Source organism: Giraffa tippelskirchi, chromosome 3 (assembly GCF_054371585.1).
Source record: "Giraffa tippelskirchi isolate mGirTip1 chromosome 3, T2T-mGirTip1v1.2.pri, whole genome shotgun sequence".
NCBI classification, from domain to species: Eukaryota; Metazoa; Chordata; class Mammalia; order Artiodactyla; family Giraffidae; genus Giraffa; species Giraffa tippelskirchi.
In genome coordinates, this window is record NC_137277.1 from 87580011 (window position 1) to 87600823 (window position 20813).

Genomic DNA, 20813 nt, shown 5'->3' on the forward strand with positions numbered 1-20813 from the left:
GCTATATGTTAGTAAGTTTTTACAATGTAAAACTATGTACTTGTTTGTAAACTCTGAAATTGTATTCAGTTCATTGTTTTTTAGTTCATATTTTTAATTCAAACCATTTCAGAGAAATAATAGATTTTCCCCTTCAAAATGAGATTACTGACAGCTATAAAATTCTTTTTCTTGATACAGTTTTTAAATTCTGTGGTCTGCTTATCACATTACTTATGTTGTTTAAATAGGCTGAGTAATAGCTAAAACTAAGTTAGTGAACTAATTGAAGATAGTATCTATCAAGTCATCTCCCTGGGGTAGGGTGAGGTAGGTCAGAGAAACCCATTCTTGTAGCAGCTACCACCTCATTATAGATGTTCTTATTTTTGGAATGCTATCAACATGCTTCAGATTCCTGCCATTTAGTTACAGGGAACAGAAAAAAATTATCTTTTATATACATACATATTTGTATATTGGAGAAGGGAATGGCAACCCACTCCAGTATTCTTGCCTGGAGAATGCCATGGACAGAGGAGCCATGGGGTCGCAAAGAGTTGGACACATCTGAGCAACTTTCACCTCACATATGTGTATATGTGTGTGTATATAGACACATATATATCTGTGTAATTTGCATTAGTGTTCTTTACCGTGCCCCTGCTCAGAAAAGTTTCAGCCTAACTACTTGAACAGTAAAATGAATTTATTCTGATCTGTTTTGTTCTGTTTTATATTCTGTTCTGTTGTAATTATTGATATTTCTCTTGTTCTTTGATATAAGGAGACAACTTCAGTCTGTTTTGTAACCGATGGAGTTGTAATGGGACTATAGAAGGGAAGTGGGGATTTTGTAGTTCAGAATTAGGACAAGTATTTGTCTGCCCACCTAAGCTATTTTGATAGAGACCTGTGTTTGATGTTCCATATAAAGAAAGATTTATCAATTATTTTCTGACCAACCTTTCATGATAATGGGATACTAAAGTGTATAGTCAACTGGAGGGTTATTATTGTCACACATGATAGTAAATTTCAGATTATCTTTCTAATGATGAATTTTACATGTCTTATGGAAACCTGTTATAAAATCTGAAATGATAAAGCAGTTAAATTAGGAACCGGCTATTTGTATCACAAAAATACTTAAAAGGATTCAGAGGATGGTTTGTTTTTATTTTTTGATTGGTAGGTGGTTGGTTGATTTTAAAGCTTTCCTGGTACATTGAAAATATTTTATTTCTCTGAAACATTTCTATTTTATAATGTAAGGTACATATACTTAAATGTCTAGATATTATATAAACAGTTGTAAGCTTTTGTAGTTTCCTACACCTTCTCTTCTAACTTTCGTATTATCTTTTTTCCCAGTGTTTGACTTCTCCATTTTTGTATTTGGTCATTCTAATAATTGTCCCTTCCATAATCCTTTTCCTGTTTTATTTTTTCAGCTTTTATCAAATTTACTGAGCAGTTTTAGATTTATGACTTTATCTTCTTCTTAACCAATATACAACATTACTTTTCTTTGATTTCTGTCATGGAATATTTTGGAAGAATTGGTGAATTAATGCTGAAATATACTCTCATGCTTTGAATTCTCACATTTACTTCTGACTTGTTTGGTTGAGAAGAATGAACACATTATGAAGAAAGTTGCTAGTGGTACACATAGAGAACAAAATTGAGTTAGTAGTGTCACCTTAGAGTACAAATAAATAGTAGTAGTCTGATTTCCACTGGGTATTAATTTTTTGAGTTGTACAGTTTAAGAATAATAGGCATTCAGTTACCTGTGTTAAAAATAAGTTATTTGGCATTCTAAAGCACATTTGAAAAGTAGGTCATTAAAAATAGGTCGTTCTGTTTTCTAAAACACAAGTAGATTGGACACTTTTAACACATAGAGAACAAGCTTGAGTTGAAAGAAAAGATGTTATCACCTCTATCTTAAGCCAACATGAACCATACCCCGACATGTAACTATATAGTTTCTACTGTAGGCTGGATCTGATCTGTGAGTATTTGATGTCCATGTAACCTGAACCTGTGCAGGAATTAATCATGTGACCTACATCAGATTAGGGTTTAGATGTGGAGCCCAATATACCTCCTGCATTACCAAAGGTGACTTTCACTCTCCCTTCAATAAAACTCTTGAAGTTAGATGGAGTTATTAAATTTGTTGGCACCAAAGGAAAAAACTTCCATCATTGATGAAGCCCATACCATTTGGGCATAGAAGACTAGAAGGCCTAGTTAACTTTTTCTTGAGATAATTTATGATGTACATTGTATTTTATAAAGATAATCATAATAATTGAATAGGTAAACCAAATTATGAAAAAGTATTTACCACTGAATAAATCATAAAGTTCAGTTCATATTCTGTACTATTCTATAGGACTAGAAACATAATAATCCAAATCCAGTGAATCTGTTAGTATGATAGAGTAACAAATGAAAGTTCAGCAATAAGTCTGTGGCTAAAATAAATTCTCATTCCTGGTTACCACCAAATAGTAAATGTAAACTTACTTAAGGGCTTATTGTCTTCTGAAATTAGGAAAATTACTGTTCAGCATCATCTTTTTTAATATATTAAGAATTGTTTAATATTGTTTTAGTTATCAGTTTATGAAATTATTGCTCATTCACTAAGTGATTTATTTCCACATTTCAGGAGAATTACATAATATTACATTTTGTACACTTTGAATTTTTAAGCATTCTAGAGTGAACATTAATGTTAAATTTGAATGCCAAGCTCTTCTCTGCTTTGTCTAAATTAATATAGCTGCTGCTGCTGCTAAGTCGCTTCAGTCGTGTCCAACTCTGTGCGACCCCATAGACGGCAGCCCATCAGGCTCTGCCATCCCTGGGATTCTCCAGGCAAGAACACTGGAGTGGGTTGCCATTTCCTTCTCCAGTGCATGAAAGGGAAAAGTGAAAGTGAAGTCGCTTAGTCGTGTCCGACTCTTAGCGACCCCATGGACTGTAGCCTACCAGACTTCTCCGTCCATGGGAGTTTCCAGGCAAGAGTACTGGAGTGGGGTGCCACTGCCTTCTCCGATTAATATAGCTAGTAACTAGCAAAGCCAAAACTTGAACCTTTTCTCACTGCTGCTTCAGTGGAAGTATCCCTACACTTTATTCCTACAATTCTTTAGTTGTAGATGGATAGCAAGTTGATCCTTTTGTATTCAGAATTGATTCCCTTGTAGCTTTGTGTCTTTCTTAGAGTAGTAGGAATGTTTGCTTTCCTTTTTTCCCCCAGAAACAGACTGTTTTATTTTCATCGCAGATAAAGTAGAGCAATTAAATTTTTCACACACATACTACTTTCTCTCTTTCATATATTACTTTCCTTGGGTAGCCTGTTAGTGACTATTCTATCAACTAGAATATTTCTTTATTATTAATTGGTTCACTGTTTTTCATTATAAATTTATCTTTAAAGGTCAACAGGAAAAGCATGTTTTGGGAGGTAAAATGTGTAAATATGCTCTAGCATAATTTTACCTCTATACAGTTAAAGATTTAATAAAACGTAAAGGAGGTCTATAGTAAAATATATGTATATTATACAAATTACTCCTGAAACTTACCAAAATAACTTTTTGCTACTAGTCATTATGCACGAACTTCTTGATTATTGCTTGTAAGCTTGTAGTTGCAATGAGAATAATTTCCTATGTTTAAAATGTTGTTCCTTTAAGGTAGAGCAACTAAATCCAGTAATGTACCTGCTTTAAGAAAAACTAATAAGCCATATACCAGTTAGCTTTTATAGTTGATCCTGTTTTGATACCAGTCTTGATAAATTCTAGTTTTGAGAAAGTCATTTATCTTTGTAATTTGAGGAGTTCTACTAGGTTGTTGTTTGTATAACCCCAGTCTTAATTCGAGAATTGAAGAAAACTATGTGGATGTGTTTTCCAAGGATTATTACTAAACTAACATAAACAGCTTTTTAAAAAATCCCTGATAAACCATCTTCTTGTAATAGATTGTCTCTCGAGTCATAATATTATTTAAAAAATGTAAATTACCAGTCATAATACCCCAAAATAAAGAGAAAGTAAGAATTTTGAAAGTTATTAGGACCAATAACTACATCATACTACTGCTGTTTGACTCAAGTTTGTGATGTGAACAGCATGTGGAGGTGTTTATTCTAGTCTTCAAATTTTTTTGTCTTCTGGATTTTAAATATTTGATTAGTTGGAGAGAATGCATATAGAAGATTTGACATCTCAGTGTGGAATATTAGATAGTGTAGTAGGGATTGACTTTAATGTATGTGTTTTGGGGTGTGTGTGAGAGAGAGAGAGTTACAAACCCTGAATTTAAATGCCAGAAGTTTTTAGGAAAAACATAACCAACTTGTAATTGAAACAGGATTAGTCAAGAACCATCAGCACCAACACAAGTGTATCTTTGCAGATCGAAGGAATCAGCTAAACAATTACGGTCATCTCAATCTCTACTAAAACAAAAATCGCATCCAACATGCCACCTGACACCATTTCTTTCTCTCTTTCTCCTTTGCTCCTTGCGATGTGGCATTCATCTCTCCTTGTGCCTCCGTTCTGAAGAGATAACAGTATAGCAACAACTCTGCCACTGAAATCCTGTTCTCTGACCGATATTGGCACCTGCAAAGAGAAACAACCAGTAACAGGCAGCGGCAGCATCAGTATTAATCTTCCATGATGAAATCTTTACAGGTCAAGAACAAGCACACAGCTCTTTTCTCACTCCTTCACAGTGGACCATGCAACTAGTTGAAATGGAAGACAATGGATTGTCTGCAAGCCTTTTGAACAGTGGAGAATACAGGGCATTGGTTTTAGGTGAATTAATCCCCAAATATTCTTGAAATTTGATATCTCCTTTGGTCTTTCTTTCTAGAATACCAGTCATCTGATTTACCAAATCCTTAGTATGACCACAAAGAATACGTTTGTGTATGTGACACTTCTTGTCACTTTAGGTATGAATAAAAATATGAAAATAATTAATGCTAGAGGGCTTAATCTCTAAAACTGTGTGTGCACCTCTATATTCAAGAAAATTTTCTCTCAAAGCCAACCACATTGTATGTTACATTTCTCTAGAACATAACACAAGATGCTACTTGTGTAGGAAGTAGTTTTCAGTGAAGTCTAGTGAAAATGCATTCATTACACTAGAAAAAGTCACCATTAAGCCCACAAAGAATATATGAGGTTCCTGACTTCTTGGTATGTGTGGGCAAGAAAAGTGCCAAGAGTATTGGAATTTTAAATTTGACATTTTGTGCATAGTTCTGCTTCTGTTTAAAAATGAGTGCTATTCTGTGAAAGCTATGCCTGAGAGAACTAGCTGCAGATAGGAAAGCTACTGGTGTGTGTACTCTCCTTCCTGCTCTCATTGTGAACCTACAAGCATATTTCTGGCTCACCCCATCTATAATTATACATCTTTACCTGGTAATAGATGGTGTTCACTTACCAGAGTGAAAATTTAGTGATAAAATGTATTTTACTTCTGTAAATTTTTATATTAATCCAATTGTGTAGGCAATGGCATTCTTTGAATTTGGGAAAGAATCTTAGAGGTCATGTTAACCATTGGGCAGAGTTTATTCAGGTTTGTAAATTCAGTTTAGAGGTCATAATTTCACAGAAAAGAGAAAGCAGTTGCTTGGCCAGTGGCCAAAAACTAATTCCATGCTGTTTATATGCATATACACAGAGTCTAGAAGATAGGCTCTTCTCATTATTGTGTAGAATGTAAACCTGTTCATACTTTTTAAAAATATGGAATCCACCAGAATCCTGAAAAAGGTTAAAAGGAGGCAGAAAGCTGGAAGAAAGTAAGGCATTGTACCTGTAGGTGCTAGGGTTTGGTGTCAGCACCTTAGCTAGTTTCAACATCAAGAAATTTCATCCCCTTCATACAGAAGCTGTGATTTCTCTTTCAGGAAGTGTACTGGATATTTAAAATTTGCCAGTCAGTTGAATTGTTATATTTATTTGCTGCTGAGAAGATAGGGTTTGGTTTGTTTAAATAGAATGGGGGAACTGACAATCCCATTGTCCATTTTAACACTTACTCCCATTTAGGGTTTTTGATGTGTGTGTTTATTCATTCAAAGAGAGGCGAATGATCCCCAACCCACCAAAGAAGGAAATGAAATAGAGAGAGGAAAACATTAAAGTTCTAAAGTAATTATCTAAGCCAGTTAAACACACTTGAGGGAGACCCAGTATGTTCCCCTTGGTAATATCCAGCTCAGCGACTCAGGATCGACATGGAGAGATCATATATATAGTTAGGAAAGAATCCCCCACCAGGAATTTCACAGTATTTGTCCTTTTTCCTCCTCCTACCCTACACCTCAATCTGTATAGTCATACTCGAGCAAAAAGAGGATTATGGGCAGTAGTTTCAAAACTGATCTCTATACGTTCAATGTTTTTTTGCTGGTTCGTATTTCCAATGGTTCGTGTCTCTCATATCCATATTTAGGATATATAAAAGAATATAATAGAGAAAAAATTGAGGACTTATAAATTTGAAGTAAATTGGTAATAATTTTCTTAATTCTCTTCTGCACTGCCCTTTCTATTAGCTTTTAATAGCGCCTTTTGTTAATTTCACCTTTCACTTTCCTAGTGATAGACTTTCAGAATGACATTATAAATATTTTATGAAATTAAAACTTATTTGAGGACTTGGAGATACTAACTTGATTGTATTATTACATTACTAAAATTAATTTGGTGTTAAATTTGTTGAAACCTCATTCTGAACTATTAATAGTTTTCTGAAACAGACTAATGTTGTTATGGTGCTACTGAATATACTATTGTAAATGATAAGCTTTTCCCTGTTTCCACTATCTTCATAATATACCACACAAAATCTTTTCTTGTCCCAACTCGCATGGATTATAGGCAAGCCGAGAATGATACATCAGAAATTCTCAGATTCTCAAATTCTATCTTATCTTGACTTTATAGAAAGGCAGCTTTTCAAAATTGAGGGGTTTTTGTGGGGCTAACATGTAATATACATTAAAGATTTGCTAAAGAAGTTTAAACTATTCAATAGTATGTTCAACTTTTACAGGAAATGCATTAGTTTTACATGTGAAAATGCATTACTATATAACTTGTAAGTTTCATAGTTTAATGCCTACCCACCCCTACTTTAAAAGAAAATAATTGCGCTTTTAAAAACTGCCATTAAGGGAAATGCTTAAAAAATAATCCAAGTCTGCCTAGCAGTTTTAACCTGCATTTTAAATTTAACTTGGCTTTTTACGGAGATTCTACATTGCCGTAGCATACTTTTAGCTTAGAATGTTGAGCCAAGGGGATGGTAAGTTGCCGGAAGGGACTCTGAGTACAAATAGAAAGTATTTGTATGCTAAATATCTATTGAGGAACAAATTGGTTTTACTTTCCATATAAATTTTTAAAGTTAAAAATTTTGGAAGGTGTTATGTTTTGCAAGTTACTTAAATGAGGCAATATTGAGATCTATTGTATACTTGTCTAACCTGGGTTTTTAAAAATATATATTTAATTCAGATATTAGATCTTATTTTAAAATGCTGTTAAAATAGCTGTAGTATGTACTGTTAAGGTTTATTGCCATATCTTTTTGTCTAAACGGAAAAGAATGATGTCCTTTTATTGTATGTGATTACCAAACCTACCTCCCTCTCTCTAGTAGGATCTTTCCTCATTCGTGTCCCTTCAACACCATAATTGCCTACAGAGACCAATTCTTTCTTCTTAGACCTTTTCTGCTATAAATTGCTCAGCTACTGGATGACTAGAGTATTGAAATTTAGTGTTCTCACTAAGCATGATCTCCATTCTGGACTACCTCTCTTTTATTTTAGTTATTTGACCTACCTTTGCCATGTGTTTGAGGATTCCATTTCATAATGGAATTCCCTTCTGTAAGGAGACAATAAGTAACAGGCTCAGGCTGTTGTAACAGAATACCATAGACTGGGCAGCTTAAACAACAGAAACTTATTTCTCATAGTTCTGGAGGCTGGAAGTCCAAGATCAAGGTCCCTTGGGGTTTAGTTTCTTTTTTTCTTTAACCATTCATTTATTTTTGGCTGTGCTGGGTCTTAGTTGCTTTGTGGGCTTCTCATTGCGATGGCTTCTCTTGTTGTGGCTCATGGGCTGTAGGGCATGCAGGTTTCAGTAGTTGCAGCTCCTGGGCTCTAGAGCACAGGCTAAATAATTGCTGCGCATAGGGTTAATTGCTCGGCTGCATGTGCAATCTTCCTGGATCAGGGGTCCAACCTGTGTCTTCTGCATTGGCAGTCAGATTCTTTACCAGGGGAGCCTAGGGTTTAGTTTCCGTAGCTTTCTTCCTAGCTTGTAGATGGTCATCTTCTCAAATCCTCATGTGACTTTTGTCTGTGCTTCCACAAAGAGGTGGTGGGGTGGGAAGGAGAGATCTCTTTCTTCCTACTCAAAAAGCCACTAAATCCCATGAAGAGGACTCCACTCTCATTACCTAAGCTAACTTAACTTACAGAGTCCCCTTCTCCAAATACCATCACACTGGGGGGTTAGGGCTTAGACATACACAATTTGGGAGGAACACAAAGCCTTCAATCCATAACAGAATGTATACTTTTCCTCAGTGGGATTTGAGAGAAGTTACTTAGGGTTGCTGAATTATCTTTCCCCTGGAAATATGTCACTTTGTTTTAAGGTCCAAGATACTGTGGAATACTAAATTACATTATGGAAGATGTAAATATACTTACTGATGACTATGGAAGATTTACGTGTATCTGCATATACTTAGTTATAGTTCCTTCCCTTGACCTTTCCTCTTAAACAGCTAGGATCCAGCTGTTTGTTTTAACTAGTCCTCCTGACATTTGGGGTTTTTTCCTATAAACTTTACAGTTCAGACTGAATGAAGCTTGACTGTCCTTTTGTATTACAAGATCTTATGGGGCATGTGTGTGCAAGCTTAGTCGCTCAGTCTTATCTGACTCTGTAACCCCATGGAACCCGCCAGGCTCCTCTGTCCATGGGATTCTCCAGGCAAGAACACTGAAGTGGGTAGCCATTCCCTTCTCCAGGGGATCTTCCTGACCCAAGGATCAAACCCTGTTCTCCTGCATTGCAGGCAGATTCTTTATCATATAAGCCTCTAGGGAAGCCCATACTTGGCATGTTTTATAGAGGAATAAAAACTTGCTTAACTGGCACATACATGCATTTTATTTTCTTTAGTAACTTTTATAATATTGATTACTGCCATTGTATAAACATCTGAAGATTACCAAAAATTATAAAACAAATGTAATTATGTGTCAACAATCTAGTTGTCTCAAAATTATATATTTATAATAGAATTTCTATAAATTCACTTTTCAAATAATAAGTATCCTCATAGCACAATTTCAAGTAAAAGTTGAAACAAGTATTTTTGCTGGCAATTCTAATAAGCATTTCACTGTTTTATCAGACTATTTAAAATTATACCAGTTTATTAAGTGTTTAGTAGCTTCATACATGTGTAAGAAATTAATGACAAATTTTAATGCAGCAAATGTTAGTAATCTGAAAAAAGTAAGTTACCTTTTTCTGTGTTCTCTGATATAATTGAATTTGAATTTTTTCATATTTATGGACAAACCTATATAGCCAGTTTCTTACTCTGCTTTATGTAACTGAATTGAGACAATTGAACTGTGGTGTGACTTTATTGTTGCAAAGCTTTTGAATCTATTTCCTGTCCTTATAATGAAACTTCAACTGTTTAATCCCCTGGAACATTGTCTTACCTTTTTTCTTATTTTCATTAAAATTAGAAATATTTGTGACTGAAGCTATACTAAAATGAGGAAATTTCAGAGAATTTAGTGTATTTTAGAGAACTCTCCCCAAAATTTTAGAAAAGTTCGTCTTCACTTAATTTTTTTCCCTTTTTTTCACTTAAATTTATTTTGATGGTTTCTGTGTATTATCTATGGAGAAGGAAATGGCAACCCACTCCAGTATTCTTGCCTAGAGAACCCCGTGGACAGAGGAACCTAGTGGGCTGCTGTCCATAGGGTTGCACGGAGTCAGACACGACTGAAGCGACTTAGCATGCATGCATGCATTGGAGAAGGAAATGGCAACCCACTCCAGTATTCTTGCCTGGTGCATCCCAGGGACAGAGGAGTGTGGTGGGCTGCCATCTATGGGGTCACACAGAGTCGGACACGACTGAAGCGACTTAGCAGCAGCAGCATGTATGATCTAATGCCTAATTTACATTAAATATCTGCAACAAGTAGGGGTTGAGTTTCATTTTTAAATAATTGAAATAATCTTAAGGTCAAGTAGAATATAAACATAGTTTTTTAATCTGTGAACATTTGTTTTTCTTTATGACACTGAGAATATTCCTTTCAGTTTAAGCCTTAGATAATGGTGTAATAGACTTTATACCTCTATTATCTGCCTTACAATGAAATATACTTTCAGAGTAAATTTCAGAATTGTTGATTTTTTGAGACAAAGGATTTTTTTTTAATTTTAGAAGATAAATCATTACAAGACAGTGCTAATGAAAAGCAGAAATATTTAAGTATAATATTCAGAAATGATCCCTATTCCATGTTGTATATATATTTATAATGGTTACACATTTAGGCCAAGGCAATCTGTGTTTACTTAATAGTTTTTCAAAAATACTATAAAATTGGCATTTCTAGAACTTTTCACTGAAATTTGGTATGTTCTTTTCTTTTAAAAGTATTTATATTGACAAAGAGGTGTGTGTGTAATGGGTGGTTTTGTTTGTTTTGGTGTCTTTCTTTTAAATGTTCTAAAAATTGTATATTTTGAGACATGAAAATATCAGAATTTTTAGATTAATGAATGTTAAATTTCTTTAGGATTTGCCTAGGTGTGCTCTGAAGACTAAGGATCTAAATCACAGCTAGTCATATAATTTTTGTTTTAAGAGTCTCTTTAAAATTGTAGTGGAATTTATCCAAAGTGATTGGTCAGATTGTACGTGTGTGTTTGTGTATTCCAAATGTTGTAAGATCTCTGAATAATCAGTAGTTCTGTGTTTTACCTTTCTTCCTCTTTTAACTATTGTGAAATATCTTCATTTATTTTGTATTAGTGTATTATTCCCTCATAAATTAAAATTTGAACGTACCAGAAATAAAACTTACAGCTCATTTTGTGTTATAAGTCAGTTTTGGACTACCTTGCAGTCATTTTTAGTTTAGACATTATAAAAATAGATATCTTGTAGTACAGAGATTTTCATGTGGAGGTTGGTTTCTTGAAATAGGCTTTTGCCTTATCTCTTTCTATCTTTCAGGCATTGAAAAGAGCACTTCGATCTTTTAACTCAGTGGTACTTTATAATACACTATTCTTTCCATCACTGTAAAAAAAAAATTGGTGCATGAGTAAAAATATCTTTTTTATATCACAAATAAATTGAGCTTGTTATAGTCCCCTCTCTTCATTTTCAGGAAGAGGCAGAAATCCAGGCAGAACTTGAACGTTTGGAAAGAGTCAGAAATCTTCATATTCGAGAGCTCAAAAGAATAAATAATGAAGATAATTCACAGTAAGTCATTATTTGTATTTCACAGTATTACATGATAAAAGATTTTCTCCCCTTGGAGATCATAAACACAGTATTTCCTTGTTGAGGGACTTCTCATCATAGAAATAAAGTCCGTCCCATGACTCAGAAGGCCTTGTATGATTCGGTCTCAGCCACCTCACCACCCCACCTCTCTCATCCTCCTCTCACTTATATGTCGTAGATACCCTGGCTCCCTCAATCACATCTCATTCCTATCTCAAGGCGCTTCTGTTCTCCATTTCCTCTGCCTGAAATGTTCTTCCTCTAGATATGAGTGGCTTCCTTATTTCACTCCAGGTGGTCATTAGAAAGGCCACCCTGTCTAAAATATCAGTCATGGCGTTACTCCATCCCCTCTCTCAGTATCCTTACCTTGCTTTATTTTTTCTTGGCATTTATCACTATTTTGAATTACATTTTTTTTTCCAGTTCTTTTATCGGTTTCCTTTCACTGGAATGTAAGCTACATGAGAGCAGGGATTTAGTTTTGTTCTTGCTGTATCCCCCAAACCTAGACCCGTTTCTGGCAAATGGTAGGCACAGAATAAATATTTGTTGACTAAATACCAAAATTAGTGTTATAGTATTGAAGAAGAAATCATTTCAGCTAAAGGGATTTCATTAAACCATGTATGTATCCAGCATTGTGTAAAAACTGGAGAAGAAATAGAAGAGCAGTTTAAATTATAGTCTCTGTTCTTAATCCCTAATTATCAAATTTATTTAAACGCTAAAGGAATTCAAAGAGAAAATGCCTGTGAACAGGTGGGAGCTTTATGAGGAAGACAGAAATAAAGCAAGGCATTAATTGGATTTAGTCAGTGTAGAGGACAGGAAGGATGTCTTTTTTACACTTTCAGATTTATGTAATTTAAATCTTCATGACCTAAATGAGTGTCAGAATTGGAAGTGGCCTATTTCTGCCATGAAATATCTTGCTTAAAAGAAGGCCTGTTTATGATCATCTTTATGAACATAATCATTCCAATATATAAGATAAATGAAATAACATAGTTATGGAATATACTTAATTGTACCAGATAAATTCTAATAAAGCAGATAAGTTAAAGCTAATTTACAGTTGACTGTTCTGAAAATTATGCCCAAGCTTGCTTGTGGATATAACTTAATCCACTTGATGAAAATTAAATGAATTGTTATATTTCCCTTTCTTTATTTTTTTTGGCTATGTGGCTTGCGGGATTGTAGTTCCCCAACTAGAGATTGAACGTGGGCCACAGCAGTGAAAACACTTGAGTCCTAACCACTGGACCACCAGGAAATTTCCTACATTTTGCTTTAAAACTAAACAGAAATCTCTATTAATTCTCAAGAAAAGCTTAAATTATCAAAGTTGTGTTGACACTAAATAAAATACCATGTATATTTGTATCTGAGACTGTAAAACTGTCATTGATTCCCCCCGCCCCCGCTTCAGAATCAAGAGTGTACCATTTTGGAACCATGTTTTTCTGTGAAACCCTGCCATGTATTAGCTGTTGACCTTGGACAGTTACTTAACCTTTCTGTGCAGTAGTGCCCTCATCTGTAAAATAGAGGTAGTGGCAGGGCCTACTTCAGAGGGTTAGTTAAGAACCAAATGAGATAATACATGTGAGTGCTTAGTGTGTAGCAGGTGTGATAAACTTTAAATAATTTCGTTTATGGTGGGTTTTGTTTTTTTAAAACATTTCTTTTTTGATTGGGAATTAAAATTTTATTTGTAAAAGGCAAAGACTATAAAATTTAACCATGGATGGAAGTCAGCTTATAATTATTTTTAATCCTGTGTCAGTACTATAAAACTTGATTAATTAAAACTGCCAATAAATGTATGTTTTAATAAGGGAAGTATTTCCTGATGAATAGATACAGGATTTTATAAAGCTCTTAGTAATACAGTAGTTGGTAGGTCTTTATCACAGTACTATAATTGGTCATTGAACTTGAATATTCAGCTTTATAGCTGAATGTTAGGCTTCGTGAACACCAAAGCGTTAAGATGGGTGATAGTCATGCAGGTAAAGAAAGAAGTATGGAATAGAATTCAAAATAGCAGGAAAAAACATAGGAGTAGAATAAGAGCACAGCTGTGTTGTGGACAGAACCTTTTTTGTGTGTGTTTTCATGTGCATGAGTGTTTTTTTCCCCACCCTTAAGGTTCAAAGATCACCCAACGTTAAATGAAAGATATTTATTGCTCCATCTGCTTGGTAGAGGTGGCTTTAGTGAAGTATATAAGGTAATGTACTTTTTTTTTTTTCTGTTCTTCACACTAATATAGCAAAGATATAGGAGTATGTGGTTAAGAAGTACATGTTTATTGTTTTTATGATTTTTTGACTGGGAAATTATGTCCTCTCATTGCAAAAAGAGTCTGTGATGGCTTATGTTATCTCTAGAGTCTAAAAATTATCCTTGTGCTTTTGCAGACCCTCTGATATTTGGTAGCTGATTACCACTGACCAACCTGATACAAATAATAACAGCCATTAGAATCAAGATAGGCAGGTAGCCATTTAATATAGTACATTTATGACAAGGTTGTATCCCTAAAACATGTGTTACAAGTCCTTACATGTCCTGGATTTACCCTAATTTCTACCTATTTCAAGGCCAGTGTTTCTCAAATATATATGAATGCAGAAATTTTTACTCATCACATTTAATACTTTATACCTTACTTTTTTTGCTCTGTATTGTTTTTCTGACCAACCTTTAAATACTGTGTTCCCAAATTTCTTTTATCATTCTTAATCTCCTTTTCAAATATATCCCCCTCCCCCTCACTGAGTTATCACCTATTTGGTTTCAGATATAGATACATAGGTATGTAGCTATCTACCCACACTTCTTTCTTAGCCTCATACCTGTGGGTTTACATGACTTAAACCTGTTCACCTCATGTGGATGCTTCATAAGTACTGCAAGGTCACATCTGATGTAGAAGTTTATCTTCCTCTCCTCCCACACCTTCACCTCCCCTTTAAAAAAAAAAAAAACACTGCTCCCTACTTTAATACACAGCACTGCCCTTTATCTACCCAGTTCCTTCCCTGAAAAACCTGCAGTGAATGAAGAATGAAAGCCATTTTTCACTACATCTTTCCCTTAACCCCCTTCCTCCAGCATAACCAGTCCCTGGTGTATGTCATTACTAGTGTCATTAAGCTCTCCTAAATCCAGCAAGGATTCTGGATTCTTCTCTCTCTCAGTTCAAAGCCTCATTGTCTCTTGTTTGCATTGCTGCTCTAATCTCCTAGCTAATCACCTTTTCCTGGACATTGCGTTTCTCCAGTCCGTTTGTGTGTATGCTGCAGCTAGAATGGCCTTGTTAGAAAATGCAGTCTGATCATCTCACTCTCCTGCCTTATAAACGCAAGTGGCTTTCCCATTTGCTTTTAGTTAGGATGAAGTCATAATGAAGGTGATAGTCTCACCTTAAACTTTAGTTCCTATTGAAGGCTTCCCTGTTAATCTGCCTTTTATAATAAGCTCTTTGTAACACTTTGAGCTTCTTTATGTATTGGTATAATCAGAGATTAAGACCTTGGGTTCTGAAGCCAAAGAGGCTGAGTTTGAATCCTAATTCTGATTACTGTTTACCAACTGTCTAAACTTTGGCTTATTGCTTTACCATCCTGTCTTTATCTGGGACTGTTTAACAGTTATGTACATCATGGGATCATTGTAATGATTAAATGAACTATCAGGTAAATCACATAGAATTTTGGTGTTGAGTAAATGTAAGCTCATCAAATTGTTATTCGAAATCCTCTCTGTTCAAGAGACAACCTGTATCCAGTTCTGACTCTGGGGAAATTATGGGATTTGGATTCAGAGAACTAATTTCTGATCTTGGTTCAGCCATAAACTAGTTTTTGTTTTGTTAACTTGGATAAGCATTAGTATCACCCATCAAGAGTGATCTGTGAGCCCTCTTCCAGTTCTTGTTTCTTTGATTCTAATGGTAGTTTATCTTACTTAAGCATTGAGTAGTCTTACCCAGGCCACAAGGTAGAAAAGATCATAATAGCTCATGGTGGATCTAAAATCACCATAGCTAGCACTGGCTTATCCTAAAAGTAGCCCACCCTCTGTTGCTACTAATAGCTTTCATGACAGTCTTCTGCCACTGCCCAGTAGTATTTCCACTGTTTTTAGTCTCACAGATAGGGGCTAAAAGAGACTTTTCTCTTGAAGAAAGTCTTACATAGAAATTAGAAAATGCAAATTGTTGGGGCCCTAATGTCTTAAATCCCTATTGTTGATTTAAATACTAATGACAGCTCCCTCTGACCCCTTCAAAGTCCTTTCATTGTTGCCATGTCCCTTGGGAAACAAAGCAGCAAATTGTAAATCAAAAAATAGACTTTGTGGAAAATATTGAATCAGTTGCTTAGTGATTACCTTCTTAGCTTTATGGGAAGATATACTTTAAAAGATGTGTCTTACACTATAATCAGTATACACTAATGATAACTTTAGAATTTCATTTTCTACTTTTTTTTTCTTACTGTGATTGCTTGTAAGTTTTTTAATAAACTTTTTATGTTCTTTTTGCTTTCTCTCACCTGAACTTTTTTCTTTTCTGTTGTTTAAAACTTAACTTAGCTAATGTCTATTGGGTATTTATTGTGAATCATGTATACACTTTATATTGTTTCACACCATTTAATTCTCTTCAATAACCCAAACTTTGAGACTTTGTTAGCACAAAGTAATGCATCTAATAATAAGTTTATCTGACTCCAAAGTAAATATTCTTAATTACTGCATCCTCTGTGATTTTGGATCTCATGCTTTTTTTAATTTTGTGACAAGCAGTTTACTCCTCCTGCTTAAGGTTAAATTGATAGAGGGACTGGAAGCTATGAACCTTCTTCCTAATAAATATGTAAGCTTTTTAAGTGTTTTCTTAAAGGAGCACTTTTTGTATATAAGTTACAGGAGAACCTAAACTATTAAATTTCTTTTATTAATTGATATTACTTAATTACATATTAAATGATATGCAGTGTTTTAAAAAAAAGTCACCTGAAGCCTTAAAGAATATTGATCATTCTTTATTAAGAAATAGGCTGATAATTTGAACAAACCAGTATAAAAACCTATCTTGAGATTAAGGAATAATTGCCGATATGGTGTGATAATTATATATGGTTATATTTAATTTTGTAATAAAAGTTTAGAACTTTATTAAACAGTTGTGAAATTGTTAGGAACTTAACTAGTTTTCAAACAAGTGGGGAAAAAACATGGAGTCTGTAGGAAAAGATAGAGGAAAAAGTTTGCTTCATCCAATCCACCAAAAAAGTATCATTGTCACCTGTTTTCCTGGCTGCTTACTGCTGCTGCCAGTATAGAGGAGAAGGTCTATGTTTTTTCTTTTTAAAAAAGCTTTATTGTTTTATCTTAATTCAGTATATTGGTGTTTATAAAACTTGAACATGAAAATTCACATTAAGGTTTACTCTGATTTAACATCATGAAATTTGTATCTTGTTGCTGATAATAAATGTGCCACTGAACTATAATCTTAGCAGAGAAGACTACCAAAAGTAGTATATTTCATGGTATAAAAATGTGTATTCTAGTTCCATATTACTGCAAAATTATTACCCAAAAAAAAAGTGAGCTCTTCAGTTGGTCTTTGGTTCAAAGTCTTCTCTGTTCCTTTAATCCTAGGCTTTTGACCTTTATGAACAAAGATATGCTGCTGTGAAGATCCACCAGCTTAATAAAAGCTGGAGGGATGAGAAGAAGGAAAACTACCACAAGTAAATATTAATTCTTTGATTTTTATCAATTTTGAAAATACATTTAATGGGCATGGAGAATTAATACACTCTCTTTCTTGTAGACATGCCTGCAGAGAGTATAGAATACACAAAGAACTGGATCACCCCAGAATAGTTAAACTCTATGACTATTTCTCCTTGGATACAGATACGTAAGTGAATGTAAACAGACTTAGTTTTTAAAAAAAGACATGTTGGCATTTGCTTCCTCTATTCTGTAGTGATGATTCAAATACTCATTTGTCCATTGTGACTCTGAATTATTGGCCAATATTTTGTGTCTGATTTTTTTTCTCTTCTCCACTGTAGGTTTTGTACAGTGTTAGAATACTGTGAAGGCAATGACTTGGATTTCTATCTGAAGCAACATAAATTAATGTCAGAGAAAGAAGCTAGGTCTATTGTAATGCAAATTGTAAATGCACTAAGATATCTCAATGAAATCAAACCCCCTATTATACATTATGATCTTAAGCCAGGTAATTAATAAAATTTGTCTTAAGTTTTTAAGCTTTAAAGAATATAATTAAATTATCTGAAAATATGCTTTGTGATTTAGTTTTTAAAAGACAATGGAATACTAGTAGAATCTGAAGTGTTTTTAAAACTGTATCACTATATTTTTAAATTATATTTTAAATGTATATTTTAATTAAAATTTTTACATATGTATATTAAATGTATTATTTATTTCCCCCAAATCAGCTTTTGTAGTAAACACAATGTTTTTCATCTTTGTATCATTAAATAAACTTTGTTCTTAGGAAACATCCTCCTGGTAGATGGAACAGCATGTGGAGAAATCAAAATCACTGATTTTGGTTTGTCCAAGATCATGGATGATGACAGCTATGGTGTAGATGGAATGGATCTAACTTCCCAAGGGGCAGGCACATACTGGTAAGTGTATTATTAAAAACACCAAAATTATCTAGGTCAGTGCCCAGTCTTTTTAAAGAGAGTTTATTTTCATGTGCCTTTGAGATTACTGTGGTGTGATAAGGGTACTGATACGAAGTCTCTTGAGTTGAGACTACTGGCGTCAGCCCTCTTTTCTCAGCCTGTCATAACTGTAAATGTCAGGAAACTGGAGGCAGAGAAATTTGGCGTCAGTGACTACCAGCCAGAAATTCCTAATGTGGAGAATTTGTGAATCTTGTTCTGTAATGTTAGAGTGATGTTTATTATGAATCAGTTCAGTTCAGTTGCTTAGTCGTGTCTGACTCTTTGTGACCCCAGGGACCGCAGCATGCCAAGCCTCCCTGTCCATCACCAACTCCCGGAGTTTACACAAGCTCATGTCCATTGAGTCGGTGATGGCATCCAACCATCTCCTCTGTCGTCCCCTTCTCCTCCCACCTTCAATCTTTCCAAGAATCAGAGTCTTTTCCAATGAGTCAGCTCTTCACATCAGGTGGCCAGAGTATTGGAGTTTCAGCTTCAACGTCAGTCCTTCCAATGAACACCCAGGACTGATCTCCTTTAGGATGGACTGGTTGGATCTCCTTGCAGTCCAAGGGACTCAAGAGTCTTCTCCAACACCACAGTTCAAAAGCATCAGTTCTTAGCCGCTCAGCTTTCTTTATATTCCAACTCTCACATCCATACATGACCACTGGAAAAACCATAGCCTTGACTAGATGGACCTTTGTTGGCAAAGTAACGTCTCTGCTTTTTAATATGCTGTCTAGGTTGGCCATAACTTTTCTTCCAAGGAGCAAGCATCTTTTAATTTCGTAGCTGCAGTCACCATCTGCGGTCATTTTGGAGCCCAAGAAAATAAAGTCAGCCACTGTTTCCCCATCTATTTGTCATGAATTGATGAGACCGGATGCCATGATCTTCGTTTTCTGAATGTTGAGCTTTAAGCCAACTTTTTCATTCTCCTCTTTCACTTTCATCAAGAGGCTCTTTAGTTCTTCTTCACTTTCTGCCATAAGGGTGGTGTCATCTGCATATCTGAGGTTATTGATAATTCTCCCAACAGTCTTGATTCCAGCTTGTGTCTCATCCAGTCCAACATTTCTCATGATGTACTGATGTACTCTGCATATAAGTTAAATAAGCAGGGTGACAATATACAGCCTTGACATACTCCTTTTCCTATTTGGAAAGTCTGTTGTTCCATGTCCAGTTCTAACTGTTGCTTCCTGACCTGCATACAGGTTTCTCACGAGGCAGGTCAGGTGGTCTGGTATTCCCATCTCTTTCAGAATTTTCCACAGTTTATTGTGACCCACACAGTCAAAGGCTTTGGCATAGTCAATAAAGCAGAAATAGATATTTTTCTGGAACTCCCTTGGTTTTTCGATAATCCAGTGGATGTCGGCAATTTGATCTCTGGTTCCTCTGCCTTTTCTAAAACCAGCTTGAACATCTGGAAGTTCACATATTGCTGAAGCCTGGCTTGGAGAATTTTGAGCATTACTTTACTATGAATAATAATACTTAATATAACATCTTAGCTATTAAAAGCAGTAAGTATTAAGCCCTCTCTGTACAGGTTTTGTGGTTACAATTTTTGTTTGAGATGGATGTTTTTTTGATCATGAATGATAAGAGAAATTTGGTACAATCTTGGTCTTTTGGACTTGAGTCTAAATGAATGCCATTCCTTCACAGTTACGTAGGTGTTGACAAAAATTACTTCATTGTGAATTTTCAAACTTATTTTCAAAAAAAGTTTAGTTTTCAGAATGAATGAATTTAGCAAAAGGAGTGAAATCTTAATTGGAAAGGAGATAGCTGTACTCAGCTTCACTGAGCAGGATGATGACTACAAACATACGTGTGACTTTCGAGTTTCTAGAACATAGTTAGCCTGGGCAGTAGAAAATGCTACAAGTTTATATGCATTTTTACTTTTCAGAATAGGGATTAGTCATATCCATGTATTCATGTAAAGCCATTTTAGAGTTTTAAAATTATGTTTGTGGCATTTTTTTAGGAATATAATACAGTATTGTCATAGATTTTTTAAATATATTTAAAGAAAATTATCAAACTGGTAACCCCTTGAGGTCAGCACCCTCAATCAATAAGTAATCTTGAGACTTTTTTCTTTTAGCAACAAGACTCCTTTTTTCACCACAAAATCTTAGAATCCTAGTTGCTTGGTAGAACCCTATATTCTGTGGAAAACAGCTTGAAACCATGTACTAAGTAATAAATAATCCTTTGCAGACTCCCACATGCTGTTTCCCTCTCACTCTGGCTTCCCTAGTGTAGGGCAAGGCAATGGAATATCCCTGGCAGATGGGCATCCGGGACACTTATGTTTAGGGTGCTCTGCAGGAAAGAGATACAGTTATGGCATTTCCATGTTAGGAACCTGGAATTACACTTCTTATAGAAACAGTGTTTCCCAAAATGGTTAGTTTCTAGTCATAT

At 34.9% G+C, this 20813-nt stretch overlaps 1 protein-coding gene across 2 annotated transcripts in view; it reads left to right on the top strand.

Moving 5' to 3' along the window:
- Positions 1 to 20813, top strand: part of TLK1 (tousled like kinase 1) — a 179858-nt gene that overhangs the window by 150195 nt on the left and 8850 nt on the right. For both annotated transcript variants that reach the window (XM_081577836.1, XM_081577835.1), the window contains 6 exons: positions 11504 to 11601; positions 13783 to 13864; positions 17311 to 17402; positions 17486 to 17575; positions 17733 to 17902; positions 18188 to 18323. In XM_081577836.1, the coding sequence (XP_081433962.1) occupies positions 11504 to 11601; positions 13783 to 13864; positions 17311 to 17402; positions 17486 to 17575; positions 17733 to 17902; positions 18188 to 18323 (668 nt within the window). The remainder of the gene's footprint in view (positions 1 to 11503; positions 11602 to 13782; positions 13865 to 17310; positions 17403 to 17485; positions 17576 to 17732; positions 17903 to 18187; positions 18324 to 20813) is intronic.